At 44.6% G+C, this 27,891-nt stretch overlaps 2 protein-coding genes across 4 annotated transcripts in view; one reads left to right on the top strand and one right to left on the bottom strand.

The window, feature by feature from the left end:
- Positions 1 to 2,171: 2,171 nt before the first annotated feature.
- On the bottom strand, positions 2,172 to 13,700 carry LOC125448750 (sperm-egg fusion protein TMEM95-like). 3 transcript variants are annotated; one of them, XM_048524253.2, is made up of 8 exons: positions 13,102 to 13,690; positions 12,171 to 12,265; positions 8,782 to 8,838; positions 8,606 to 8,686; positions 7,206 to 7,226; positions 5,524 to 5,604; positions 4,443 to 4,530; positions 2,172 to 2,506 (listed from the first exon to the last, which is right to left on the bottom strand). In XM_048524253.2, exons 3-8 carry the CDS (start codon positions 8,819 to 8,821, stop codon positions 2,464 to 2,466), a joined length of 354 nt encoding a protein of 117 aa, XP_048380210.1. In that variant the 5' UTR covers positions 8,822 to 8,838; positions 12,171 to 12,265; positions 13,102 to 13,690; the 3' UTR covers positions 2,172 to 2,463. The 3 variants fall into 3 exon arrangements, 1 of the variants encoding a protein (XP_048380210.1); XR_007246768.2 differs by lacking the exon at positions 8,782 to 8,838 and having other exon boundaries at positions 5,446 to 5,604; positions 13,102 to 13,700; XR_007246767.2 differs by lacking the exon at positions 8,782 to 8,838 and having other exon boundaries at positions 13,102 to 13,680.
- The window catches only part of LOC125448748 (RPA-related protein RADX-like), a 40,677-nt gene continuing 25,961 nt past the window's right edge, over positions 13,176 to 27,891 (top strand). The window contains exons 1-4 of the mRNA XM_048524246.2: positions 13,176 to 13,818; positions 18,914 to 19,059; positions 19,912 to 20,095; positions 23,643 to 23,751. Of these exons, the coding sequence (XP_048380203.1) occupies positions 13,230 to 13,818; positions 18,914 to 19,059; positions 19,912 to 20,095; positions 23,643 to 23,751 (1,028 nt within the window). The 5' untranslated portion in view covers positions 13,176 to 13,229. The remainder of the gene's footprint in view (positions 13,819 to 18,913; positions 19,060 to 19,911; positions 20,096 to 23,642; positions 23,752 to 27,891) is intronic.

Consider the following 27,891-nt stretch of genomic DNA (forward strand, 5'->3'; position numbering starts at 1 on the left):
CAGGCCAAGCAGCATCAGAGGAGCAGGAAAGCTGACGTTTTGGGCCTAGATCCTTCTTCAGAAATGGGGGAGGGGAAGGGGGTTCTGACATAAATAGGGAGAGGCGGATAGAAGATGGATAGAGGAGAAGATAGGTGGAGAGGAGACAGACAGGTCAAAGAGGCGGGGGTAGAGCCAGTGAAGGTGAGTGTAGGTGGGGATTTAGGGAGGGGATAGGTCATTCCATGGAGGACGGACAGGTCATGGAGATGGGATGAGGCTGGTACGTAGATGGCAGTGCGGCTTGAGGTGGGAGGAGGGAATATGTGGGAGAACAGACAGGTTAGGGAGGCGGGAATGAGCTGGGCTGTGTTTTGGGATGCAGTGGGGGGAGGGGAGATTTTGAAGCTTGTGAAGTCCACATGGAGCCCTGCAGCCCAATGGTATCAATGTGGACTTCACAAGCTTCAAAATCTCCCCTCCCCCCACTGCATCCCAAAACACAGCCCAGCTCATTCCCGCCTCCCTAACCTGTCTGTTCTCCCACATATTCCCTCCTCCCACCTCAAGTCCCACCCCCATCTCCAACCTACTAGCCTCATCCCACCTCCTTGACCTGTCCCCTCCCTACCACCCCACTTACACTCACCTTTACTGGCTCTATCCCCACCTCTTTGACCTGTCTGTCTCCTCTCCCCCTATCTTCTCCTCTATCCATCTTCTATCCGCCTTCCCCTCCCTATTTATTTCAGAACCCGCCATCCCCTCCCCCAGTTCTGAAGAAGGGTCTAGGCCCGAAACGTCAGCTTTCCTGCTCCTCTGATCCTGCCTGGCCTGCTGTGTTCATCCAGCTCTACACCTTATTGTCTCAGAATGTGCAGACACCTGCAGTTAGAATCGAACCTGTGTCCCTGGCACTGTGAGGCAGCAGTGCTAATCACCATGCCATCCTGATGACTGGGAGGCCATTGCCATTAACAAAAGCCCATCTGGCTCACTGATGTCCTTTAGGGAAGGACATTGCTGTCCAACGTTTCTGGCTACATTTGACTCTGGACCCACAGCAACTTTTACTAACCCATTTCCAATTGCGCAGAAGTTAATCAATTCTGGATTCGCCCATGAATGAATTATTTTTTAAAAAATGTCATTTTCAAAGATTTATGTACTCTAATGATATCCCAGGCCCCTCCTAGGGACCACTGCCTCACAGCACCAGGGACCTGGGTTCCATTCCACCCTCGGGTGCCTGTCTGTGTGGAGTTTGCACATTCTCCCTGTGTCTGGGTGAGTTTTCTCCCACAGTCCAAACATGTGCAGTTGAGGATGGATGGACTGTCCTGGTGTCCAGGAATGTGTGGGCTGGTTGGGGTACTCTTGGCAGTCAGCAGATACTTCATGGGCTGAATAGCCTGCTCCCACAGTGTAGGGATTCTATGATTCTCTCTGTTGCTGTACTCTTTTTAAAGTTGTAGTGTTTAAATACAGTTCACCAAGCCACATGAGGAGAAGTTAGACTGTGTGACCAGAGGTTTGGTCAAGCAGCATCCTAAAAAGGTGAGAGAGACACAATGAGTTTGAGAAGGAAATTCCAGAGCTTAGGACCTTGGCAGCTAAAGGCAAGGCTGTGAATGAGAGTGCAGTGAAAATTGAGGTGGCATTTTAAAAAAAACTGAACAGGAAGTCTGCAGAGGTCTTCACATGTTTGTAGGTTCTGGAGCAAGGGAGGGGTGGATGTGTTTGAACATTGCCAAACTAGGAGGCAGCGTAGTTTAGCGCGCAAAAGGGCAAATGTGACTAGGTGCGGATTAGGATGAGGCAGCTTAGTTTTGGATGAGCTGAAGTTTGCTGAGGGTGGAAGGTGCAAACCAAGCAGAAGACTATTGGAATAGTCGAGCCAAGATGTGACAAAACAAAGAAATTCTCTTCAATCCTACCCAAATTGACTGTCATGTTTCGTACATTAGAACAGTGACTACAGTTCAAAAGTAATTTGTTGGACAGTGAAGCATTTTGGGGCATCCTGAGGTAATGCAAGGTACGATAAAAATACAACATGTTTCTTCCTAACACACTCAAATTCTCTCTCCAGTATCCCTTGGATAATCTGAGGCACGACGCGTATACTCCACAGCCCAGCTCCTCTGTGGCCACATCACAAATAAAACACAACCAGTAAACATGTTGTATCATTTCTTTTATTGTGGACATTTAGGGTCATAGTTGGTAACTGTCAGCAGAATGCAACAGCAGTTCTTGGACACATGTTCCTTTTATAGTAATCTGAATAAATTACAAGCATCTACGATTGTGAATTGATTCTGCTTTCAAACAGGCTTAACTTTTCTGATTACGCAACTTGGTTTAACAAAGGTTCATCTGGATTTATACAATAATGCAACTTCGAAACCTGTCTGTAAGTTTCATATTCGGATCGCCTCTTGATTCTGAAGTGAGCAGTCGCTAAGAGTAAAACTCTCTCCTCTATTCAAACTGTTGGTTCACCTCGGCTCGGAATTTCCTTGATCTGTCAGGGTAATTTTCACAATGTTTTTGAAGTTTGTTGTGGAAAGAAAGGAAACACACTGCATTCTTGAACTGTGAACTAAAAACATGAAACTATGGAAAATGCCAGTGAGGCAGCAAGGATGGAGAGAGAGAGAGAGAGAGAGAGAGAGAGAGAGAGAAACAGCGAACATTTAAGGTTGATGAACTTTCATCGGAAAGAATGACCTGTATTTCCATTGCACCTTGCCATAATCCTAAGAAACCAATAGACCCCATACAGCTAAGGAATCATCTTCCGTGAACTGCATTCCTGTTGTTAAGCTGGAGACACAACTGAGATGTGCACTGAGTGGTAGGATGGTAATGTTACTTTACCAGCAATCCAGAGGCTCAAACTAATGCTCTGAAGATGTGAATTTGGGTCCTACCATGGTGAATCATGAAAATTTAATTCTAGAAAAATCTGAAGCTAGAAGATTGTCACGTCCAATTGTGAATGGTGGTGGACAATTAACAGGAGGAGGTGAACCCCATCCTCAATGATGGGAGTGCCTAGCTCATCAGTGCAAAAGGCAACACTGATGCATTTACATCTGTCTTCAACTAGAGCTGCCAAGTTGACAATCCATCTTGGACCCTTCTTGAGGTCCCAAGCATCACAGACACCAGTCTTCAATTTATTTGGGTACTTGTTCTCCAAAACTACTCACACACCTAGCCAAGCTAATCCAGTACAATTACAACACAGACATCATGTGGAAAGTCACTCAGGTTGAAAATCAGGGGCAAATCTATCTCTTTGACAGGAATAGCCTGCTCACTGATGCTCCCTTTGATTCGCTTGAGACCCACCAGAACCATTCAGCTCCTGACTTCATTACAGCCCTGGGCCAATCATGGAAAAATAAGCTGAATTCCAAAAGCAGGGTGTAGAGGCTTGTCACTGAAATCAAGACAGTATTCATTCTTTCCACAACCCTCATGGTTTCATAAACCAGTATAAAGTCACCCCTCAGCCTCCGACACTCCAGGGAAAATAGTCCCAGTCTATTCAGCCTCTCCCTGCAGCTCAAACCCTCCAACCCCGGCAACATCCTTGTAAATCTTTTCTGAACCCTTTCAAGTTTCACAACATCTTTCCTGTAGCAGGGAGACCAGGATTGAACGCAGTATTCCAAAAGTGTCCTGTGGGGAGGAGTGAGGTCACTGCTTAGGATGAGGGTGAACAGTTAAAGAATGAGATGAGTATCCTGAGACCTGCTTATTTTTATAAGTTTATAACATGCCAATTATCAGTTAGGATCAGGTAGCTCAGCCAAAGATGGAGACTGAGCCGAGAACTGTCCAGTTTGTTTGGCCCATTTGATTCACCATCAGGCAGGCTGCTTGACAGTGGATTTATTTTAATGTTACCAACTTCTTCCCTCATTCATTTTTGTCAGGTTTAAACCGGGCAATGGTTATAAATGCTGTGACCTCTCCAGGCTGGAAGTACATGGTTCAGACTCTCCAGTTGTCAGAAAATTCTTGAGCAGGCTGCAAGTGCTCAACGGCATTATTTTCGGACAGTACTTTGGAAGTGGAAACAGTTAAGATGCTGGAATAAGTACAACTATTTTATTACAGTTTTGTAAGGTTTATGCTCCCAGTAAGTGTTTATATATCTGCAGCATTTACTGGTATGCATGCTCGCCATTAAAGCAATCTGATTTCATCCTATAATCCAGAAAACTCCAAAATTCAGAAATAATTTACTGGGAAGCCTGACAGACATTATCAAAGAGAAATGAATAGAAGGTTCTGTTAGAGAGAATTGAAGAGGTTGGGCGGGGTGCAAGGGAAGGGCAGGAGCCTTGTTTGAAGCATAAACATCAGCACAGACTTTATGGAGTAGAACGGTCTGCTTTGTTGCTTCAAATTGTAGGTAGTTTGGTCATAATGTTTCATTAACTTACTCGAAAATGAGCGTTATGCAACCAATCAAAATTGAGCCGGCTGATAGACCCACAATCAGATAAATGGATTCATTCAGATCTAGCCTGTCTATTGGAAGAACAAGGTGAAACGTTAGAATCTTGCAGTGCAGAAGGAGGCTATTCAGTCTATCGTACATGTGAAAGCCCTTTGAAAGAGCTTTCCTACTTATCCTGCTCTCCTCACACTCTATGTCCGTTCCTGTATCACACCCTTCCCATAGCTATGACGGTCAATTTGATCCTGATGATGACCACTGGTCTGTCTGACTGTGTGAGGGGTATTTGGGACATGACATGCACCCGGTGCAGTGTTGACCAGCTGCAGCCCAAATTATTATCCTATGGGCATTGAAGCCTTACTTGCCACCCTAAAATCTATCCTATCCCACTTCTGTCCTTCCATGCTCCCAATGTACAATTGCAACACAAGACCAGATCATGGGCTTGGTGATGGGTTACGGGGGTTGGGTGGGCGGGGGTTGTCACATTTAGGCCAGACCAGGTAAAAATGGCAGTTTCCTTCCCTTAAGGGCAACAGTGAACCAGATGGGTTTGTGAATTTGTGGATTCATTGTCATCATTAAACTCTTAATTCCAGATTTTATTGGGAGTTGGATATTGGGCTCTAAGGTGAGTTCAGGTTTCTTTGTGGCTCAGTGGATGCTCTTCTAGCCCTTGAGTATCCACTGTGTACGGTTTCATTTCCCCCTTTCTGTTCCCTGCTCAGAACCTTCTCCCCTTCATCTTCACCAGGCATCAATGCAAAAGAGAGATTTCCCATGTCTCCCTGTCCCTGACTGGCAGTGGATAGAAGACTGTAATCATTCCATAGGCCTCCCCTCTCCAATGAAGGCATAATCACACAGCCTCCACTTGCCTCTAGAAGGCCCTGCCTCTGGCCATTCATTGGGTGGGCCCCTGTGGAATTTTACTGAAATGAAATTGCCCTGGACCCTTCCCCCTGCCCCTAAAAATCTCAGACCTTGTGTCCTCCTTGGTGTAGTGACTCCGCATTTCGTTCAACAATGAGAGTGGCGCAGCGGTGATGGGCTTTACTCACTCGGCCAGCAGGTCTTCAGGCTCCAGCAGTTGACCTCCACCTCCAGACATGTGGTGCAGTTTATAACGGTCGTCGAGTCCCCTAGATAGACACAGAACACAGCGCAAATTCAACAACAGCCAGAAACCAACCTAGGGTAAGTTGCTGGGCACCTTTACCACCCTCTTCTCCCGACCCGCCTTGACTGTCCAGGTGACAGGGAAGTGCGGAGCAGGTCAGGAGATATCTATGAAGTGGAGATAACTGTCGGATTAGTCGGAAGGGGCATTCTTAACCCCAGTAGCATTGGGTGCATGGCTGATGTTATCCTCTGTGGAAAGTAACTACAAGTTCCATCTGATGTCATGGGATTCCAGCCTGGCTAAAATTGTCGTTCGTTCACCTTCTTCATCCTCCTATCACCTTCTTCTTTCTGTCTGACACACACACTCACTCACACGTGCGCGCTCACACACTCTCCCCACCAACACCCCACAATAAAGTGCTTCCCACTAAGATTCCAACTCCGCTTAGATGCATATCTGGGGCTCAGCAAAGCAACATGAAGAAAATGAACTGCAAATTTTTTGAGGATTCGTTTATCTAACCCAGCTTCTCGTGCCCAGGAGATTAACCTTCAATTCCTGGGGACCTCAGGATGCTATAACTCTCCCTAGAAGGTTGGCAAACCTGGCTGTACCAACATTTCCAGTATGCTTACACCATTTACCTTTTTCTTTAAGTAGGAAGGTAGCACTTTGAAACATTTTAGCTGTCACCAGCAGGCAAAGTTTCCAATTCCAGGGTGGCTCAGTGGGTAGCACTGCCGGCTCACAGCACCAGGGACCCGCATTCGATTCTAGGCTCGGGCAACTGTGTGGAGTTTGCACGTTCTCCCCGTGTCTGCGTGGGTTTCCTCCGGGTTCTCCAGTTTCCTCCCATCCTGCACATCTTTGGACTATGGTGGACTGGCCATAGAAAATGCAGGATTAAGGGATAGGATGGACGGGGGGGGGTTGGTCTAGTCGGGGTGCTGTTTGGACTTGATGGGCTGAATGGCCTACTTACACTTTGTAGGGATTTTACGGTTTCCACTCATTGGAGTTGAAGGATCAAAGTTTTTCTCTCTCTCTCTTAGCATGCTCTGAACAGAGACAGAATTAAGCCCAGGAGACTTCCTGATCTGTGTGACTCAAGACATGATGATTCTACTGGACTAAACTCATGGAGTAAGAATTCTGCTGGCTAATGTACAATGTTGTGATTTTTACATCCTTGCTCAATATTAGTTCCTGCCACAAAAACAAAGTTGCTGGAAAAGCTCAGCAGGTCTGGCAGCATCTGTGGAGGAGAAAACAGAGTTAACGTTTTGGGTCCAGTGACTCAGTTATGAGGAAGGTTCATGGGACCCGAAATGTTAACCCTGTTTTTTCCTTCACAGATGCTGGCAGACCTGCTGAGCTTTTCCAGCAACTTTGTTTTTGCACCTGATTTACGGCATCCGCAGTTCTTTTGGTTTTTATTCATTCCTGCAAATTTGGCACAAACTCATTTTGACTGTGCACACTGAAATTCCCATAGCATTTGGTTTGGGCATGTTTCCATAGTTTATTTGAACTTCAGGCTGTCCACTCCACCCCATATCTGATAGCTTTCTGTACCCTAGAGTAGCTGGCTTTCAGGAGGCTGTAGGTTATACTCACTGCATTTGGGGGCGCACATGGCTGCAAGAAAAAAGAAAGAGTTTGATCAATGACCAAGAAGTTGCATTTCTTTAATGATTTAATGCACTAAATCGCCACAAGATAATGGGGGTATAAAATTCGAGACTGAGTCACATGAGCACATTTTGGGTCAGATGACTAAAAGCCTGGGCATGTGAGTAGGCTTTAAGGAGCATTTGAAGGGAGGAAGAGAGAGAGAGGTTTAGGGAAAAACCTCCAGAGCTTAGGGCACTATAAACGGCAGAGCAAAGGTCAACATGATGCATGAGCAGCTGCAGGCAGGGAGATACAGATGTTGGAGGAGGTTACAGCATAGGGAGTGGTGAGGCCATGGAAGGTCATGGAAACAAGGATTAGCATTTTAAAACGCAGGAGTTGCTGGACTGGGTTAGCAGGTACATACACGATGGATGAACAAGTCAGGATACAGGTAACAGAGCTTTCAATTCACTCAGGTTTATCACCAATGTAATGCATTCTGACCTGGCTTGACCGAGAGCAAGTCTGGTCCTGCCCGCAAACCATACAGGAAACAAGGTGAAAATGTCCCACTTAATTTTTCATCTGAAAACCATGAGATTCTGTGTGGTTTGCTAAAGAGATTTTCCTTCCTTAAATGGGAAGGAGGGTTTGTATTGATGGAGTGCCTTTCTCAACCGTGGACTGTTCCAAAATGCTTTGCAGCAAACTCTTACAAAGACCAATGAGATAGATGATGAGATAATCTATTATGTGGTGGTGCCAGCTGAGAGATAATTATTGACCAGGATGCCAGTGACGTTTCTCCTCTGTACATGAGCAGCATGGAATTTTTTACATCCACGAGGGAAGCCTTAGTTTAACTTTTTCAACTTAGAGATGGCACTTCCAACGAGGCAGCACACTCTCCATACAACACCAGGAGTACAGTGCTAGAGTTTGTGATCAGGTTTCTACGGCACGCATTGAACCCCCAATTTTCTGACACAGAGATGACCCACAGTTATGCTACAGTCAACTCAATTCAAATCCAGCAGCGGGAGAGTTATTGTGAATATGATGACCACTGTCTGTGAGCCAGAAGGTAAGAGGTTTGAGCCCCAGTGAGTGCATAATGGAGCACCAGCTCCCATTGTTGGATTAACATCTGGTGGTTACATATGTCTCTGTTGAATGTGGGTGGCTCCCATCTGCTTCTGCCCCATAAAGCAGAAGTGTGGTAGATGTAAGCTCTGAGAAAGTACTGTGAAAGTTATAAAAATAAGTTGACAAAGACAACAGGATCCCACCTTGGCAATTTTACCAAGTGAAAGTCGCTCATGCTTGAGGCTTGAGTGAAGATCTCTCTTCAGGATGACAACAATTATATATAAAAATCGTAACAATAAATGTCTTCTCACCTTCTTGGGTCAATTTTGGAAGTTTAACCTCATAGAGCCAATTCCAAAAGACAGGCAGGTCTGTCAGGGTCTGGTTGATCTCTGGGGAGGTAGATGCATATGCAGAGATCATGACAGTCATTCTCCAGACTAGCATCTTTGGTGTAATATACAGGTAGAAGAATAATTGTGCCTACCTATCACTCGTAGAACACGATGCACCTTTTCTGAGATCATGTCAATAAACACTTCATCTGAGCAGGAAAATAGCAGAATCCAATTTTCACCATTATTGAATAAAACTGACCTCTCATAACAGAGCTGATCTCTCTCTGCACCTTCTCTTTGGCTGTAACTCTATATTTTGCATTCTGTTCTACTACCCTGATGTACTTATATAACGTATGATTTGTCTTGTTAGCATGCAATGCAATATTTTTCACTACATCTCCGGTACAGGTGACAATAATAAATCAAATCAAAATTCCGTCCTATAGAATCTCAGTAAACCCCTTCTTGTTCATTCCCACGGGTCAGAATTCCAATACATTTCATCTACTTGCTTTCTGTTATCATTATGGGGACCTGCTGTGTTCATCCAGCTCTACACCTTGTTAACTCATAAGTCTGTCCCTCCCATTTTATAGAAAGACTCTAGAACCAAATCCTTTCCCATTACCTTCCCATTGTTTAGAGACAGAACAGGTCTGTCTGATTGAGGAGAGACCTCCACAAGAGAATGGGTCTTGGTCATAGACCGTTCTTGATGAAGGGTCTGGGCCTGAAACGTCAGCCTTCCTTGCCCCTCTGATGCTGCTTGGCCTGCTGTGTTCATCCAGCTCTATGCCTTGTTCTCTCGGATTCTCCAGCATCTGCAGTTCCTATTATCTCTGAAGAAAATGATCTGTTCCTATACCATAAATATTTTCCAATTAACGTTTCCACAACAGGAAACCTGACAATATTGAGAGGTAACAATAATGATCTAGATTTAAAGTACATTTATTTCTCTGATTTAGCTAATTGCAAATAGTCTTTCCTAGAGTTGGGCACTGCTAATTCTAAGAAATATAGATAAAATGTATAAAGAAATAGGGCAGGAATGACAGAAGTAAGAGAAGAAATGGTTTAATCAAGAGAAGGAACCAGTGTTAAAAGTTTCAGACCTGAGAGGGTAGTGGATACAGACCAAATAGTAGCTTTCACAGGAAATGTGGGTACATACTTGAAGAAGAAACAAAATTAGGAGGGAGAGGAGAAAAAAGAAGTTGGAGGGGTATGTGGAAAGGACACAAAAGTGAAACTAACTGGATTGGTATTCAGAACTAACGCCAAACAGTTGACTGCGTGCTGCATTACTCAATGATTCTATTCTATAATGGGTAACCTCACCAAATAGAAATTTATTCAAGTCTGCATCTGTATACTTTGTGCAGCTTGCAGTCTCTGTCAGTGCCTTATACTTCTCACACAGCTTCTCGAATCTGTCTCTTATTCTTTTGTGTGGAAAAGCACAGAACATGCAGGCTTCAGCTTTCAAGGCAACGCCCAGCCAGAGGCTGGCCACCATCACAGTGCTGGCTGTCTTCTTCATTTTCAACTTTGTGAAATACGATCCAATAACGAGATTGGAAGCTAGTTTAACTGCTCAGTCTAACAGCTGCTGGTTATGTGTTTGAATTAAACCAGTTAATTTTAGGTTTAGTGGGCAATTAAATGTGTTCCACATTCTATGCCATCATAAAGATAGCACAGAGAGCCGCTGATGTCAGTAATTCCGAAATCGCTCCGCTACTTCTCGTGATTCTGTGTTTATATTATATTCTATACTTCTCGTGATTTAGGATAGTCTGGCCAGACTGAATAACCTAGAACTCAGACCAAAGGTCTTAAACAGTACATTGGAGTGCATGTGTGTATTTGTTTTCGTTAGCAGGATGGCTGGTTAGCGACACAAAGTGATGTCAACAACATGGCTTCAATTCCTGCATTGGATGAGCTTACCATGACAGACTCACCTTCTACCGAGTTTTGAGAAGATTTGTAGCTCAGGTTGAGGTTCTGGATGTGAGTTTGCTCGCTGAGCTGGAAGGTTAGTTTTCAGACGTTTCGTCACCATTCTAGGTAACATCATCAGTGAGCCTCCGGTGAAGCGCTGGTGTTATGTCCCGCTTTCTATTTTTCTGGTTAGGTTTCCTTGGGACACAGAAAGCAGGACATAACACCAGTGCTTCGTCGGAGGCTCACTGATGATGTTACCTAGAATGGTGACGAAACATCTGAAAACGAACCTTCCAGCTCAGCGAGCAAACTCACATCCAGAGACTCACCTTCTTTCCTAGCCTGAGATGTGGTGACCCTCAAGTCAAACCACCAGCAGTTATCTCTCTTTAATAAGAAAACAGTTCTGTGGTCTGCTACAACTAGGGAAACTTTATGAATATAAACAAAGCTCTAGCAAGTATTTGAAAGCTAGCTGATGGGTGTTGTCATGACTTAGCAATACACAAAAAAAAGCTGCCCTGTGTGTACGATGCTTCGTGATAAAGCATCTCCCTAATTTTTCTGATTTAGAAATTGGACTTTGGTTGACAAATTTTTTATAAAGAAAAGACAAGAGTTGTGGTATCTTGCCCAACATCAGGATACCCCAAAACATTTCACAGCCAAGAAAATACTTTTGGAAGTGTAGCTACAGTTATATGACAGCAAAAACAGTAGCCAATTTGTCCACAGACATTGCCCTCAAGCAACAAAATGAAAAGTTGGGACTGAAATGGGAATAGCATGCTGCCCTTGTTAGAACAGAACTTTGGGATCTTTACATTTGTTTCAGTGGGAAGATGGAGCCTCTATTTCATTTCTCATTCAAAAGAAGGAACTTTTGACAAAGTAGCTCTCCTAAAGAATCACACAGCACGGTTATGACACGATAGGTGGCCATTCAGCCCATCTTGTCTGCATCAGCTCCTCAAATCAGCATCAATACCTACCACCACTGCTATCCAGAGAGCATGTTTTTCTTCGTTGAAGATGTTAGGACCAGGGGCTGAAAGCAGGAAATGGGGCAGGTCATTTAGGAAAAAAATTCTTCATTCAAAGTGCAATGGATTTCTTTCTCATAGGAAGCTATGGGCAAAGCATGTGTAAAGCGGGAATATGATGTTGAGCTAGAAGACCAGGTTCAATGAGCCAAATACCAACTCTTTCCATGGATCACGAGGTACTGTATTGGTATATCTTGGTAGAGGAACACTTTTTTATTCAATGATAGGATGTGGACATTATTGGCTGTGTCAACATTTCATTGTCCATCCCCAAGTGCCCTGAGAGCAAGAGTCACCCACATAGTGTTGGGTCCAGAGGTAATGGCCTAGTGATATTGTCACTGAACTCTTAATCCGGAGAGCCGGCTAATGTTCTGGGGACCTCAATTCGAATCCAGCCATTGCAGATGGTGGAATTTGAATTCAATAAATATCTAGAATTAAGAATCTAATAATGACTGTGAATCCATTGCCAATTGTTGTGGAAAAACCCATCTGGTTCATTAATGTCCTTTCGGGAAGAAAACTGCCATCCTCACCTGGTCTGGCCTACATGTGACTCCAGACCCACAGCCGATTATGGTTGACTCTTAATTGCCGTCTTAAATGCTGCTGAAACAACGATGCCCTCATCCTGTGAATGAATAAAGGAAAGAAAAATCAGACCAGGTCGAGAGGTCAGAAGTGACCAGGTGCATTTCTCCTGACAAGAACAGCTTCTTCCCTGCTGTTATTAGACTGTTGAACGGACCTCGCTAATTTCAAATCGATTGTTCATCTTGCTTTTGTGCAGCACCTGAGCAGCTGCAGCCTTACATGCCTCGCTCTGTCTATGTGTCCTATGATCTGCGTCTTGTTGATTGTTATGATCTGCCCCTGCTGCAGGCAGTGCAAAACTTTTCACTGTACTTGGGTGCATGTGGCAATGTATCAAATCAAATGGTTTCAAGGTCACTGTATTAATAGTCATTGCCTGCCCTTTGAGGCGGTGGCAGCGAGGGATGATAACACTTTCACGTTGAGGCGGTGGCAGTGGCAGTGGCAGCGAGGGATGATAACACTTTCACGTTGAGGCGGTGGCAGTGACCTTTTTGGTGGCTTATTTGTCGCAGCGCCTGCACCATTGCAGAGATGGGACTTTTGATTCCAAGATCTGGACTTTTCTTTTTCCCTTGCTTACCTTTTGGCTCTGTCAAATCTTTTAGTTCTGATCTTGGTAAGGAAGTGGGCATCAGTGAATGGTGACTCTGTACACTTTTCGCTGTACTTATGTATTCCCTTACTCACTACAGGCCGGAAATAAATACTTAGTCAAGAAGCCAGAGAGTGTCTTTTTTAAACAACCTGTTCAGCGATGTAATCACACATCTCAGGAGTAGATAGCATTTTAACCCACATCACCTAGCCCACAGGTAGGCACATTACCACTGCACCAACATAGCTCTCAGAAGCAGAGAAAGTCCAACCTACCTGTCTGCCTCCTTTTGGAAGCGCCTGTCCTCCCCGCCCCGTGATGTCATTACGCAGGCCCCATTGTGCCCCAGGGCCACGCAGTGACGTCACGGCCCCGCCGGCCGTTCCCCACAGCCTGCACCAAAATGGAGGTGGACGAGAGTCAAACGTGCGCCTTTAAGGCGATGTTCCCGGCCGCTATTGCCGACTTTCGGCCTATCCGCTCGTCGCAGGTGTGCCAGGAGCCGGTCGTCGTGCTGTCGGTGGAAAGGTACCCGCGGGATCCGGGAAGCGGGGGCGGCCTGTGGGAGGCGCCAGGTGGAGGCGACCTCTACGACCTGAGCCTGTCGGAGGGCCACTGCCGCCTCCGGGCCGTGCTGCAGCCGTCCCTCAACTGGATGGTCCGCTGCAACCTGCTGAGCAGCGGCTGCGAGTTGAGCGAGGTCCGCCTCGGCGTGCAGTACGACGAGAGGCGCCTGGGAGCTGGCGTGCAGGTCTTCGTGCTGCTGGAGGCCCAGGTGGTTTCCGCGGGAGGCTGCGGGGCGACCCCTGCCGTCCGGAGGCTGAAACTGCAGAAGCTGCAAATGTTCAACGAAGGCCCCGAGCTCCCCTTTGGCCCAGAACTGCCCATCAAAGCCAAGAGGCGCTACTACCTCCCTCTGTGGGACACTGCCGATTACTATGGGAAGGCTTGGCACCAGCACCCGCCTGCACAACCCATCCAGCGATTTGAAGGTGAAGTGGCACTGGCCAGGCCTGAAGAATGGTCACAGCAGGTTAAAAATCAAAAGAACTGCAGATGCTGAAAATCAGAAACAAAAAAACCCTCTGGAAAAGCTCAGCACGGCTGGCAACATATGTGGAGAGAAACCTGAGTTAACATTTCCGGATCGCAAGACCCAAATGGAGCAGACTGGAAACGTTAACTCCATTTCCCTCCCTCCACAGATCCTGTCAGAAGTCACAAAGCACCAGGTTATACTCCAGTGATAATGGGAACTGCAGATGCTGGAGAATCCAAGATAATAAAATGTGAGGCTGGATGGACACAGCAGGCCCAGCAGCATCTCAGGAGCACAAAAGCTGACGTTTCGGGCCTAGACCCTTCATCAGAGAGGGGGATGGGGTGAGGGTTCTGGAATAAATAGGGAGAGAGGGGGAGGCGGACCGAAGATGGAGAGAAAAGAAGATAGGTGGAGAGGAGAGTATAGGTGGGGAGGTAGGGAGGGGATAGGTCAGTCCAGGGAAGACGGACAGGTCAAGGAGGTGGGATGAGGTTAGTAGATAGATGGGGTTTTGGCTTGGGGTGGGAGGAAGGGATGGGTGAGAGGAAGAACAGGTTAGGGAGGCAGAGACAGGTTGGACTGGTTTTGGGATGCAGTGGGTGGAGGGGAGGAGCTGGGCTGGTTGTGTGATGCAGTGGGGGAGGGGACGAACTGGGCTGGTTTTGGGATGCGGTGGGGGAAGGGGAGATTTTGAAGCTGGTGAAGTCCACATTGATACCATTGGGCTGCAGGGTTCCCAAGCGGAATATGAGTTGCTGTTCCTGCAACCTTCGGGTGGCATCATTGTGGCACTGCAGGAGGCCCATGATGGACATGTCATCTAAAGAATGGGAGGGGGAGTGGAAATGGTTTGCGACTGGGAGGTGCAGTTGTTTATTGCGAACCGAGCGGAGGTGTTCTGCAAAGCGGTCCCCAAGCCTCCGCTTGGTTTCTCCAATGTAGAGGAAGCCACACTGGGTACAGTGGGTACAGTATACCACATTGGCAGATGTGCAGGTGAACCTCTGCTTAATGTGGAAAGTCATCTTGGGGCCTGGGATAGGGGTGAGGGAGGAGGTGTGGGGGCAAGTGTAGCATTTCCTGCGGTTGCAGGGGAAGGTGCCGGGTGTGGTGGGGTTGGAGGGCAGTGTAGAGCAAACAAAGGAGTCACGGAGAGAGTGGTCTCTCCGGAAAGCAGACAGGGGTGGGGATGGAAAATGTCTTGGGTGGTGGGGTCGGATTGTAGATGGCGGAAGTGTCGGAGGATGATGCGTTGTATCCGGAGGTTGGTGGGGTGGTGTGTGAGAATGAGGGGGATCCTCTTTGGGCGGTTGTGGTGGGGGTGAGGTGTGAGGGATGTGTTGCAGGAAATGCTGGAGACGCGGTCAAGGGCGTTCTCGACCACTGTGGGGGGAAAGTTGCGGTCCTTGAAGAACTTGGACATCTGGGATGTGCGGGAGTGGAATGCCTCATCGTGGGAGCAGATGCGGCGGAGGCGGAGGAATTGGGAATAGGGGATAGAATTTTTGCAGGAGGGTGGGTGGGAGGAGGTGTATTCTAGTTATAGTCCAACAGGTTTATTTGATATCATAAGCTTTTGGAGCACTGCTCCTGAAGTCAATTCACAACGGAACAGCGCTCCAAAAGCTTGTGATGGCAAATAAACCTGTTGGACTATAACCTGGCATATGTGACTTCTGACTTTGTCCAACACTGGCACCCCACATCATGGCTTCCACAGATGGTGTCAGACCTGCTGAGGTTCTCCAGCAGCTTATGTTTTTGTCCAGATTTGTTTGGGATCTCCCAAACCTCTAGCCAAATCACTAATATGTCTCTTTCAACCCTCCATCGCCAAATCCATTTATCTATCCCTTCTCTGACCTCTTCCACCCCCTCCATTCCCTTTCTTCCCCTCACCACAATGCTTTGCTAAGCTACCGTTCTGCGCAGAGCAAGCTCCCATAGATAGCAATGTGATGATGACCATTGGGGTGAATGTATTTGAGATTGTGAGCCAAATATTGGGTAGGCTGCCAGGAGAACTCCCCTGTGCCTCCTCAAACTACATGGCATTAGTATCCTTTACTTCCACCTGTGAGAGCAGTTGGAGGGAGCAGAGTCTTGATAAGAGAGTGCTGTCTCATCAGAAAGATGGCATCATCAACAGTGTCGCACTATCAGTAGTATATTTGGGGTATCGGCCTGATTGTTCACGTGCAAACTGAATTGAAAGAACAGAGTCATGAGTATGCTGATTAGTTGAACGATACACAATGAAAATTACTCAGCCACCTAATATTACACCTTACTGATGAGATACCACTGAGATTTAAATATGAAATGGTGATCACTTAACATAGCCTTAATGCAGAACCTCACAACAGCAACGGAAAGTTTGGGATATTGACGCTAAAATCTATAATTGTACACTGAGTGGTTGTTACTGACAAATTTAACTCTGTTACATTTCTACATTGTTAATAGAATTACAACCTCAGCATTCCAAGCACTTTACAGTCTTTGAAGAACTGAGGAAGTGCTGCACCATTAGCAGTACTAGTTTGGCTTTAAACTATTTTTGGACAGCTCAAAGTTTTGAAGGGTGCATAAAAATGTCAGTTTGTCATTCTTTCAGTATTGTGCTGTGATCATCTGCTTGGATTTTATGCTCACATCTCTGGAATAGGGTGTAAACCCACAAATCTCTCTCGGGCAAGAACTCTGTTCAGTCAGCCATTGCTGATGGTGAAGATCCTGCCACTGTAGTTATCTCAGCCACATTAGGGGCATTTAAACAGTCCTTGGATAAGCATATGGATGATGATGGGATAGTGTGGGGGAGGGACTTAGAGTAGTTCATGGGTCAGCGCAACGTCGAGGGCCGAAGGGCCTGTTCTGTGCCGTATTGTTCTATCTATCAGTAGGCTGGATTCCTGAAGTGATCTCTTACCTTGTGCATAAACGTTTGTGTTGAGGAAACAGTAGCAATTATTGTTTTATAATTTTGAAGCAGTGCAGACTATGTGCAAAACTGTACATTTCAACCAAGATTATCACCAGGCTAGCAGTATCAGCTTCACAACAAGGCTCTTGGATAAATATAGCTGTCTAAGCAAAAATGAAAACGTATGGTGCTGCAGAATATTTCACGTTATCTTGTATATGTAGTGAAAGTTGGAGGAAGATTAGGATTTGCATGGTTGTTGAGGAGCTGCACAATTTTGGGAATGGCGAGCATTAAAAAGCACATATCTAGTGAGTTTTGAGAAGATTTGTAGCTCAGGTTGAGTTTCTGGATGTGAGTTTGCTCACTGAGCTGGAAGGTTAGTTTTCAGACGTTTCGTCACCATTCTAGGTAACCTCATCAGTGAGCCTCCAATGAAGCACTGGTGTTATGTCCCGCTTTCTATTTATCTGTTTAGGTTTCCTTGGGTTGGTGATGTCATTTCCTGCATTGGTGATGTCATTTCCTGTTCTTTTTCTCAGAGGGTGGTCGATTGATTTGGAGCCAATGTGTTTGTTGATGGAGTTCCGGTTGGAATGCCATGCTTCTAGGAATTCTCGTGCGTGTCTCTGTTTGGCTTGTCCTAGGATGGATGTGTCACATTTGAAGTTACTTAGTAAAGCACTCTGGAGCCAAAGAAATTTCTGGCATGTCCTTCACCTACTCAGGACAGGAGGTGGACATTTAAAAGTGATCACATCCCAGTCATACGTGAGTCAGATACAAACGTATTTCAGTAGCTGACTGTGGTACTAACCAAGGTAATTTGATTCCATTATGGATGTGGGTGTCACTGGTAAAGCCAGCATTTTTTGTCATCCCCAGCTCCCCTGAGAACCTGGTGGTGAGTTGCCTCCTTGAATCACTGCATGTGTTTGGCATATGTAGACTCTCAAGGGAGGACGTTTCAGGATTTTGACCCAGCATTATGGAAGGAATGCTACATATTTCTAAGTGAGATTGGTGAGTGACTTGGAGGAGATCTTGTCGTGATGTTGTTTCCATATATCTGCTGCCTTTGTATTTTTAGATTGTGATGGTTGTGGGTTTTGAAGGTGTTATCAAAGAAGCCTTGGCGAATTTCTACAGTGTATTTTGTAGATGGTACACACTACTGCTACTGTGTGGGAGTGACGGAGGAAGTGGATGTTTGTAGATGTGATGCCAGTCAAACTGATTGCTTTGTCCTTGATGATGTCAAACTTCCTGACTGTTGGAGCCGCAGTCATCCAGTGCTGTTTTTCTTCAAAAGATGCAAGGAGATAGAGGAGTCTTGCTTGCTTGCAGGTTTTATGAAGATCTGAAATCCCAACTGCTCTTTTTCCTCTCAGTTCTTTGACAAATTGCTACTTAAAACTAATCCAAACACTGTTGCTGAACATTTTTAATATTTTTTCCAATCAAACATTCTTGGTGCTAGTTTGTCTCAGAAGTATCAAATCCAGCTTCTTGAAAAAAATACATTTTGTAACTAAGAAGTGATCACTTATCCACTTCTGCATCAAGTTATTTTAAAAAACCTGCTAATTCAGACTTTCATATTCCAGTTTCTATTTCAAACTAAAATATATGTAGTCCTTACAGTCAAGAGACTAGTGAAGTTCCAGTTCCTTTTCTTAGAGTAAAGAAGGTTAAGGAGAAATTTGATAGAAATGTTTGAAATCATGAAGGCTTTCTTTGACTAGATAAGAAGGAACTGTTTCTGCTGAATGAACGTGGTATCCAAGGAATATTGATTAAAATTAAATGGCAAAAATCCAAGTGGGCTTTGTGAGTATGGTTTCTCTTAGGCAGTGAAATGTAGGCTGAAATATTCTGCCTGAAAGGGTGGTAGAAGAAGATGCACCAGTAACTTTCATAAGGCAATAGCATCAAACATTAAATTGGGATTAATTAGATAACTCCTGGAGAGTGCTGGCACAGATCTGATGGCCCTAATGACCACCTACGCTGTCTGATACTGCACTGTGCACAGGATGAAGGAGCAGGGACAAAATATGATGTGTGGCGAGAGTAGGTGTTCACCTGGTTCTGACTTGTTTTTGCTGGATGTATGCAGGATCTTGTAGCATTGATGTAAGACTGCTTGAGGGTTACACCCAACAGAAGAAAAAGGATCTTCCACCAGTGATTGTTCGTATCCTCCGCAAGTTCAGACTTTATCATTTCGGACGGCCTGACAAATATTCAGAATGCCCGTTCCAGGTAAACACCATTATTATTATTTTCTCATTCCCAATTTACTTTTGCTGGATTGCAATTCTATGTACGCTTGGAACCCTTCAGCACTTGGCCAAGTGGCCACTGTTGTATAAGACCCCAGAGAGTGCCAGCAGACCGTGAGACACTGTGGAAACCAAGTTTGATTTATTCCGCTCCCACAGAATTGACAGAAGAACTGTCACTTCCTAGGTTAGTTCCCTCCTGCTTGGGTTGTATGTTCCTTCTGAACTGTTTCTTATCGACCTTTAACAGCACCTCCATATTTCTGTGGCTAATTTATTTGAAGGCTATTGGATCTAATTTGCAGCCACTTCATGGTTTTCCTCTACTTCGCCTCCTATTCCAATATGCACTGACAGTTTTCATTCCTCAACTTAGCACAAGTCATTCCACATTCTCTCTTCCTTTCCACCAGCTACAAGTGCTATTAAAATCCTTCTTTCATGCTGCTACCCTTTATGTGTTCTTCCTGCCTGCCACTTATCTGTCCTTTAACTAGTGCTTAGTGCTGACTTGGTGTAATTTTTCAGTTTAGGGCAAGAAGGTTGGCCGTTATGCTCCTCTCTAGTCCAATAGCTTAGGAGCTAGTTCCTCGTGGTCACTAAACTGCTGAAAAATACATATTGTGGATATCGGAACTGGTTTGTCCGTAATGGGTCCTTCAGACAATTGCTTGTTGAGAATTAATCCAAGCTCACAGCAAGCTCTTTAGGAAGGAGGAGAAAAGGTTGTAGGAATAAAACCTGCAGTTAAGTGGTTTCCATGCTCTTGCAAACTATTTAAAGTAGGAATGCTTTTATTTTTATGAACACATTCTCAATTTCTATCCTTTAGGCCAAATTCCTAGTAGCTGATAAATCGGGCTCAGCGACAGTTGTGCTGTGGAATTCCCTGTGTATGGATTGGTACAGACATCTAGAACCAGGGATGGTAGTGCGCCTGCACAATTATGTTGTGAAGAAAAGTTACACCACACGTATGGGGCAACGCCCTGAAGTTTCAAATGAGCCAGCCCTAGGTACTATAACAGTATAGCAAGTTATCAAAGTGAATAGCAGTCTTGTTTTGCCTGTTTAAAACACAGAAGCTTTCAGTTCTGCATTTGTAGTTTTGGGGAGAGTAATTTTCCTCTATATTGTCCCATCAAACACTTACGAGATAGGTACACATGGCTTAGACACAAACAAAACACTGTTGCCTCAAACACTTCCAGGGCAGATCTCAGAATGAATCCTGGCTTGACAGATAGTATGTTTAATTATTGCAAAGAGACATAGAAAGCATTGAGATAGGAGCAGGAAAAGGCCATTTGTCCTGTTCCAGTATTTAGCATGATCACATATGATTCTCTACCTCAATGCCAAACTCCTGCCCTGTGCCAATACCCTGATGCCTTTGGTGTCTAGCAAGCTACCTATTTCTTTCTTAACATATTTAGTAAACACAGCCCTCTGTGATCGGTAATTCTAAAGGTTCACCACTACGGATGAAGAAATGTCTCCTAATCTCAGTCTGAAGTAACCTGTCGCGCATCTTGAGAATGACCCCTTTGTGTGGTTGTTACACCTTCTGGAGAGGAAAACCCAGGGATCAAACCGGGACACTTGGAATTGGATTCATCGTCAAGAACAAACTCGTCAACAGAGTCTCTGAGGTTCCTGTTGGCATCAATGATCTGTGTATGATTTGCCAAGAACTAGCAGACAACAGTTGTGAGTGCCAATTATCCAACTCTTTGTGCCGTAGATGAACCCAAAGAAGGATTCTACGCTACCCTGGATACCACAATCAACAACATCCTTAAGGGAGATAAAATTATCCTCCTCGGGAATTTCACTGCCAGAGTTGGAAAGGAAGGAGTTAGGAATTGCAACTCCAGCATGATTCTTCTGCTCACCAAATGCGTGGTACACCGACTGGTCATCACTAATGCACTCTCCTGCCAAAAAGATAAGTTCACTTCTGGGAGGCATACACGGTCAAAGCACTGGCACATGATCGACTACATCATCATTTGATCCTAAGACCAAAGGGATGTCCTCATTACCAGTGCAGACAACTACTGGACAGGCCACTGACACATCTGCCCCTTTGTGTCCATCACATGCCATCAGAAGCAGCTGACGACTACGACGCAGTTCAGAATAAGGCTCAACATTGAGTGGCTTTAAGAGACAATCAGACTAGCGACCTTCTAACAATGTCTTCACCAAAATTTCCAAAGAGTCGATTTTAAGTGAGTGGAAGAAAGAACCGAAGACAGCCATCAACAAGACCTGGAAAAGCCAAGACTGGTTTGATGAGAATGATCCCATTATTCATCAAGAAGAAGGGGAAAGCTACCTATGCCTGGCAATCTGATGTCACCCGCAGGGCAAAGAGGAGAACTCATCAAACAGCAAAAGGAGAGATACAAGAAATAACTAGGAAATCAAGATTGTGTGGGAGACTGAGAATGCTAATGAGATGCAAGTCCCTGTCAACAAGCATGATACTCAAGGCTTCTTCAGTGCAACCAAGGAAATTATTGGATTCAGCACTCTTGGCGTCAAACCAGTACAGAGTGAGGATGGACCATTTTGAGAGACAGAGGAAAATACCAGCCTCTGGTGAGAACACTTCAAGGAACTCCTAAACTGCAATGCAATAGTAGATGAGGAAGTGTTTGAGGAAATCCCCCAACTCCCTATTGAAGGTTACCTTGGACTCCCACTAGTGTGGCAGAAGTCAAAGCCATCATTAGACACAAAGAATGGGAAAGCCACAGAAGTGAGCGGGATTCCAGTGGAGATTTTTAAACTTGGAGGAGCAAAACTTACCTGTCATCCCCATCGAATGTTCCTGAAAATTTGGGACAAAGAAGCAATCCCTGCCAATCTCAGGCATGCTGCCATTGCCACCATCTTCAATAAGGTAGACAAAGCAGACTATAGGAACTACTAGGAATGTCTCTACCCTCCATCTTCAGGAAGATCACCACTCGAATCCTCTGAGGAAATTCTTCCTGAAAGCCATTTGACCAAACTGTGCAAGTGTGGACATGATTTTCACTGCTTGGCAACTCAAAGAGAAATTTCATGAGGAACCCAACTGCTCTACGTGGCGTTCATTGATCTGACCAAGGCTTTTGACTCAGTTAATCAGGAAGTGCTGTGGAAGACCCAGTGAAAGGCCAGCTGTCCAGAGAAATTCATAACATTATCCATTTCCTCCATGGTAAGATGTTGGTGACAGTCCTCATTGATGGAATATAACAATTCTTCTGAAGCCGAGAGAGGAGTCAAGCGGGGATGTGACATCACCTCATCCTTCCCTACATCTTTATTGCCTCTATTTTCTGTCTTGTCAAGAACAAGCTTTCTAGTGGTGTGGATATTGTCTACAGGGCAACCTCACCAGGTTGAAATCCAATATGAGAACTCGTCTATAAAGACCTTAAACTTGGACTACGTATAAATGTCACCTCAAAGGGTCTAGAGAAGTACCTGGAGATTCTGTATCAGTTGGGAGTTCAGGCACACTATAATATCATCAGTCACACAAGCATTCACAGAACCCATGACCAGTGACATGGAATTTCCTAGGTGTCCATTCGTGTTAATGAGTGATTGGCATTGGCAACAATAGAGTGTGAATGGGTATGAGACACTACGGTGGGAGATGGATGGGCCGACACAAGCATAGAGGCCATGAAGGACAAAGGAGTGAGCGTTACAGTAACTTGGCACAAGGAGCTGTTAGTGAGGAGCATGCGGGGGTGCATACCCTGATATGGGAAGACATGAGGAGAACCTTTTGCACTTGCTTTTCAAAAGGTTATCCCATGTCAACTCTTGTTCTAAAGTCTTTGAATCATGACTTTGAAAAAGTGACTCAGCTCCATCAAGATTCGGAGGACTAAGACTTGCCTATCTCTGCATTGGAGCTAGGTATAGTAAGCTGAGGAAGGTGCATGCTTACCATCTGAACAAATCCCCACTCTTCAAAGGCGCTGGTGACAATTCATAACCCAGAAAGAGGGGTTAGGAACCCTAGAATCTGGTCTTGGTCACCTCTCCACGCTACAGTCTGTCCCCGACTTTATGAAAATCTTGGCCTTTTTGTCTGCCTGAGAGAGCAGTCAGGTCTTGCTTTAAGGTAATTTCCAAAAGGTGGTCTCTGACCTTGAAGCAGTCCCTTAGTACTTGGTGACAGCCTATATTCTGTCTTGTTTATCAGGAGTAGCGTTTCTCATCAGTTATAGTGCCAAGGCTTGAAAGTTTTACTTCTCCTCGCTCCCCAGACCTGTTAGCCAAATAGTAACTTTTAAATTAAACCTTCAGCAAAAAATATAAAATCATAGCCTTAGATGGAGATGGGACAGAATATCAGATCTCTGCATAAATACTTGATTACATTGTCACTGGCAGAATTATCAGCTCTGTATCTCCGCTTCAACCAAAAATGACAATTATTGTTGATTCCGTTTATGTCTAACCACAGAAGATAATTTTTCAATTAAGATAATGTCGATGACCTTTAGTTCACAATTGATCTTTGATGTTTAACCTTTGCACTGTTTCCAGAGCTAAATTTAAACCCAAGGAATCCAGCGGCTGAAATTACCGTGATCAATGCCAAGAATGTTAAAGAAGAATGGCACTTACCAGAGCTGCAGTATTGTTTTGCCACCAGGTAGCACTCACTTCCTGCTTTGTGCTAAGTAATGCAAATAAACCTTAAGCAAAATAGCAGTCTGGAAGAAAAAATGGCTTTAAAGTGTGACACAACTTAGGACCAGATGGTTTCCACGTGGGGTTTTAAATGAAGTAGATGAGAGCATTACACATGCCGTAACTATAATCTTTTAGAGTCTCCCTAATTCTGGAACCGTTCTTTAGGTGGGAAAATTTTGCATGTCCCCGACACTTAAAAAAAAGGTAAGAGGAGAACCGGGGGATTGTACACCAGTTAGCCTAATCTCTGTTGTCATGAAATTACTAGAGTCTTTAATGAAAAACGAACTAATTATAGTGACAGAACCTTGAGCAGAGAGAACAAACGTGGATTTGTAAAGGATGAGCCATGTCTGATGAATCTGGTTGAATGTTTGAGAGGAAGAAGCATCAAGAGAAAATTCAGAGAGAGTGGCAACCAGGTGAGGTTCCCTGAAGCTTCAAACTCTTTCGAGACCCTAATAACTTCTGCTGCTACTCAGAAATCCTCAATCTATGAGAGCTGGTTACACCCATTCAGGCTGTTTAAAAAAAAACCTAAGCTCCCAAGCTGCATACACAAGTATGCTTAATTAGTCAACATGATACCTCTGCATTACAAACACTGTTCAAAAAAATTAACCAGGACAAAATAACCTCTTAAAGTGACAGCATCAGCATGCATCTACTCACATTAGAATAGCCTCTTGACACACATTTAGTATTCTTCTTAAAATTTGTACATGGGATGTTAAAATCACTGGCTGGCTCATCATTTGTTGCCCTAGAATTGGTGTGGTGAACTGTCTTCTCGAAATGCTGAAGTCCTTGGGCTTTATTCGCACCCAAAATGCTGCAGGAAATGTGTTCCAGGATTTTGATCTAGTTACTGTGAAGATATGCTGATGTAGTTCCAAGTGATTTGGTGGGGAACTCTCAGGTCGTGGTATTCCGAGGCATCCCCTGCCCTTTGGAAAGTGATGGTTCTTAATGATGTGCTGTTTCTATAAATTTGCGCGGTCTTTGACTTCTTTAGTTAATTACAAATGGTTGGTCCTCCTTTTGGATTTTTTTTCTGGTCAGAATGTGTTGTGTATTTGAAAATGTCCCCTTAAATGTCTGCCATTGTATCTATGTTGATCTGTTCTTTTTTGTATTTCACTCATTCGGGCAATTTACAAGAATCAACAGCAGTGGCAGTCACTTGCTAACGAGTGTAATTATCTACCTCGAAAATTGTGTGTCATCAGTTCTGTGGGTCCTTGTGTCACTGTTCAGCCTCATCTGGCAGCCACATCTCCAACCACACATTTGGCAGGATGTATCCAAGAGGGGTTATTGGTCCTGGCCTTGAAGTTGCTTGCATTCCATTCTTTTGTCACCTTTCCATGCTTCCTCTTGCCTACGGTTGTTCTCGAAGAACTATGTCCCCTAGAGAAGAGCTCCCTCTGAGTTGGTTTCTTCTGAACAAGGGTCTCCCATGCGTTGACATCTGCATTGTATTTCTTGAGGGAAGCCTTCAGGGAGTCTTTGAAACTGTTGCTTTATCCTCCTGTTATTCGAGTGCCTTCCTGGAGCTGGATGAAGGTGATTTGCTTTGGCATTAGGAACTCAGGCATCCTGTACCTGTATTCCTGGCTGATGCGGAGAATCCATCTCAAACAGCCTTGATGGTACCACTCAGGGACATTTCAGCAGCGTCTATAGGTAGTTCAAATTTTGTAGCCATATAGAAGAGTCAAGAAATAAACTACCCTAGACACAAGATCTTGGTATTGGCATGGAAGTCAAAGTCTCTCAATCTTAGCCATTCAAAAACGATGTTTGCAGGTAGTATGCAATGTTGAATCTCCACATTAATGTCAGTCTTGGATGAGATTTGGCTTCCCAGGTGGGAGAAACATTCAATGTTCGGGAGGAGTTCTCTGTTAATCTGAATGGAGGAATGGACTGAGACTTGACCTGGGACATGATGGTAAAGGATTTGAGTTTCTTGAGGTTGAGACTGAGATTAATTCTTTAGTATGCTCCCACAAAGACATTAAGTGAGGCTTGATGATTCATTTCAGAGAGCAGGGAGATGATCTCATCTGCATATTGAAGTACAAGTGAGCTCAGTGTTGTTTTCTTCATAGATTTTAACCAATTGAGGTTGAAAAATGTTCCTGTCAATCCTGTAGACAGTGTCTGCACCACTGGGAAGCTTGTTCTTAACAAGAAGAATAATAATGGCGATGAAGATGGACCAAAGGTTGGGGTGCAACGGCACATCTTTGCTTGACTGCTGTCTTCCCCTTGAAGGATTCTGTTACATTACCATTGGTGAGGACCATCGCCAACATCCTGTCATAGAGGAGACAGAGAATGTTGATGAATTTCTCTGGGCAACCGGCATTTGACAGGGTCTAACAAAGCACTTTGGGAATGGGCTGAGTCAAATATCAAACATTTTTACAATATGAGTAGATTTGTTTTGATTTATTTTTGTCATGTGTACTGAGATACAGTGAAAAGTATTGTTTTGCAGACAAATCATACTCTATGTAAGTACATTAGGGTAATAGAATAGAATGCAGAATATAGAGTTACAGCTACAGAGAAAGATCAACTTGAATATGTGAGAGATCCATTCAGAAGTCTGATAACAGTGGGGAAGAGGCTGTTCTTAAATCTGTTGTTACATTTTTTCAAACTTTTGGATCTTCTGCCTGATGTAAGGGGGTAGAAGAGAATAGAACCAGGGTCTAGGAGGGGCCTTAGATTATTTTGGCTGCTTTTCTAAGGCAGTGGAAGCGTACATGGAGTCAACAGAAGGAAGGCTGGTTTGTGTGATGGGCCAGCTGTATTCACAACTCTTTATAATTTCTTGTGGTCTTGGGCAGAGTGGTTGCTATACCAAGCTGTGATGCATCAAAAAAATTAGTGAGCGTCATTTGTGGACATGCTGAATTTCCTTAGCCTTCTGAGAAAGTAGAGGCTTTGTTGTGCTGTCTTGACTGTAGCATCAACATTCATGGACGTAGAATGCTGAATGGTGGAGGTGTTGTCATGGAGAATGCAGCAAAGTAGGAAAATCTCCTGGGCCAGTTGAAGTATTTCTCAGGCTACTGAGTGACACTGAGGTTGAAGTAGCAGGAGTGTTAGCAAGAATTTTCAATTCCTCTCTGGCTATAGGAGAGATGCTAACAAACTGGAGGACAGCCAATCTAGGGCTGTTATTCAAGAACGAGCAAGCTGGTTTAAGCTCAGTGGTGAGAAATCCATTGGCCCAGCAAGTGATGCCCAGATCCCTCAAGTGAATCAAACAAAAAAATGTTGCAGGATAAAATTAATCAACACTTGGAGAGGCAGGGATTAATCAAGAACAGTCAGCATGGTTTTGTTAAGGGAAAGTCATTTTTCAAAGAGGTAACCAGGTGTATAGGTGTGGGTATGTGTCACAGTCAAGGCTGTCAATAAGATAATAAAATGTGAGGCTGGATGAACACAGCAGGCCGAGCAGCATCTCAGGAGCACAAAAGCTGACGTTTCGGGCCCATCCCCCTCTCTGATGAAGGGTCTAGGCTCGAAACGTCAGCTTTTGTGCTCCTGAGATGCTGCTTGGCCTGCTGTGTTCATCCAGCTCCACATTTTATTACCTTGGATTCTCCAGCATCTGCAGTTCCCATTATCTCTGTCAATAAGGTGCCTGGTGGGAGACTGATAACTTAGGCAAGAACCCATAGGATCCAAGGAAATTTGACTAATTGAGTCCAGAATTGACTGAGTGGCTGGAAACGGGCAGTGATGGTGTAGGGATGTTTTTGTGACAGGAATCCTGTGTCCATTGGGGTTACACAGGAATCAGTGTTGGGCTGTTGTTGTTTGTAACATACATAAGTTATTAACTTAAAGTTAGGAGGGTTGATCAGTAAGTTTATGGATGATAAAAAAAAATTGACGGGTAGTAAATAGTGAGGAGGATAGCCTTAGACTACAGGACGGTATTGACAGGCTGATCAATGGCAGGTGGATTTCAATCTAGATAAGTGTGAGGTGGTGTACTTGGGCAGGATAAACAAGGCAAGAGTTACCAGACCTGAAACGTCAACTCTGATTTCTCTTCACAGATGCTGCCTGA

The sequence above is a fragment of the Stegostoma tigrinum genome, chromosome 45 (assembly GCF_030684315.1).
Source record: "Stegostoma tigrinum isolate sSteTig4 chromosome 45, sSteTig4.hap1, whole genome shotgun sequence".
Taxonomy (NCBI): Eukaryota; Metazoa; Chordata; class Chondrichthyes; order Orectolobiformes; family Stegostomatidae; genus Stegostoma; species Stegostoma tigrinum.

What these genes read in the sequence shown, in the direction of transcription:
- LOC125448750 (XM_048524253.2), bottom strand. Translation starts at nt 8,821, where the DNA reads ATGATCTCAGAAAAGGTGCATCGTGTTCTACGAGTGATAG. An exon ending in TCCAAAATTGACCCAAGAAG is followed by an intron (nt 7,227 to 8,605) that starts GTGAGAAGACAT and finishes TTTTTCTTGCAG; the next exon opens with CCATGTGCGCCCCCAAATGC. An exon ending in TGCATAACGCTCATTTTCGA is followed by an intron (nt 2,507 to 4,442) that starts GTAAGTTAATGA and finishes TTACCCTGACAG; the next exon opens with ATCAAGGAAATTCCGAGCCG.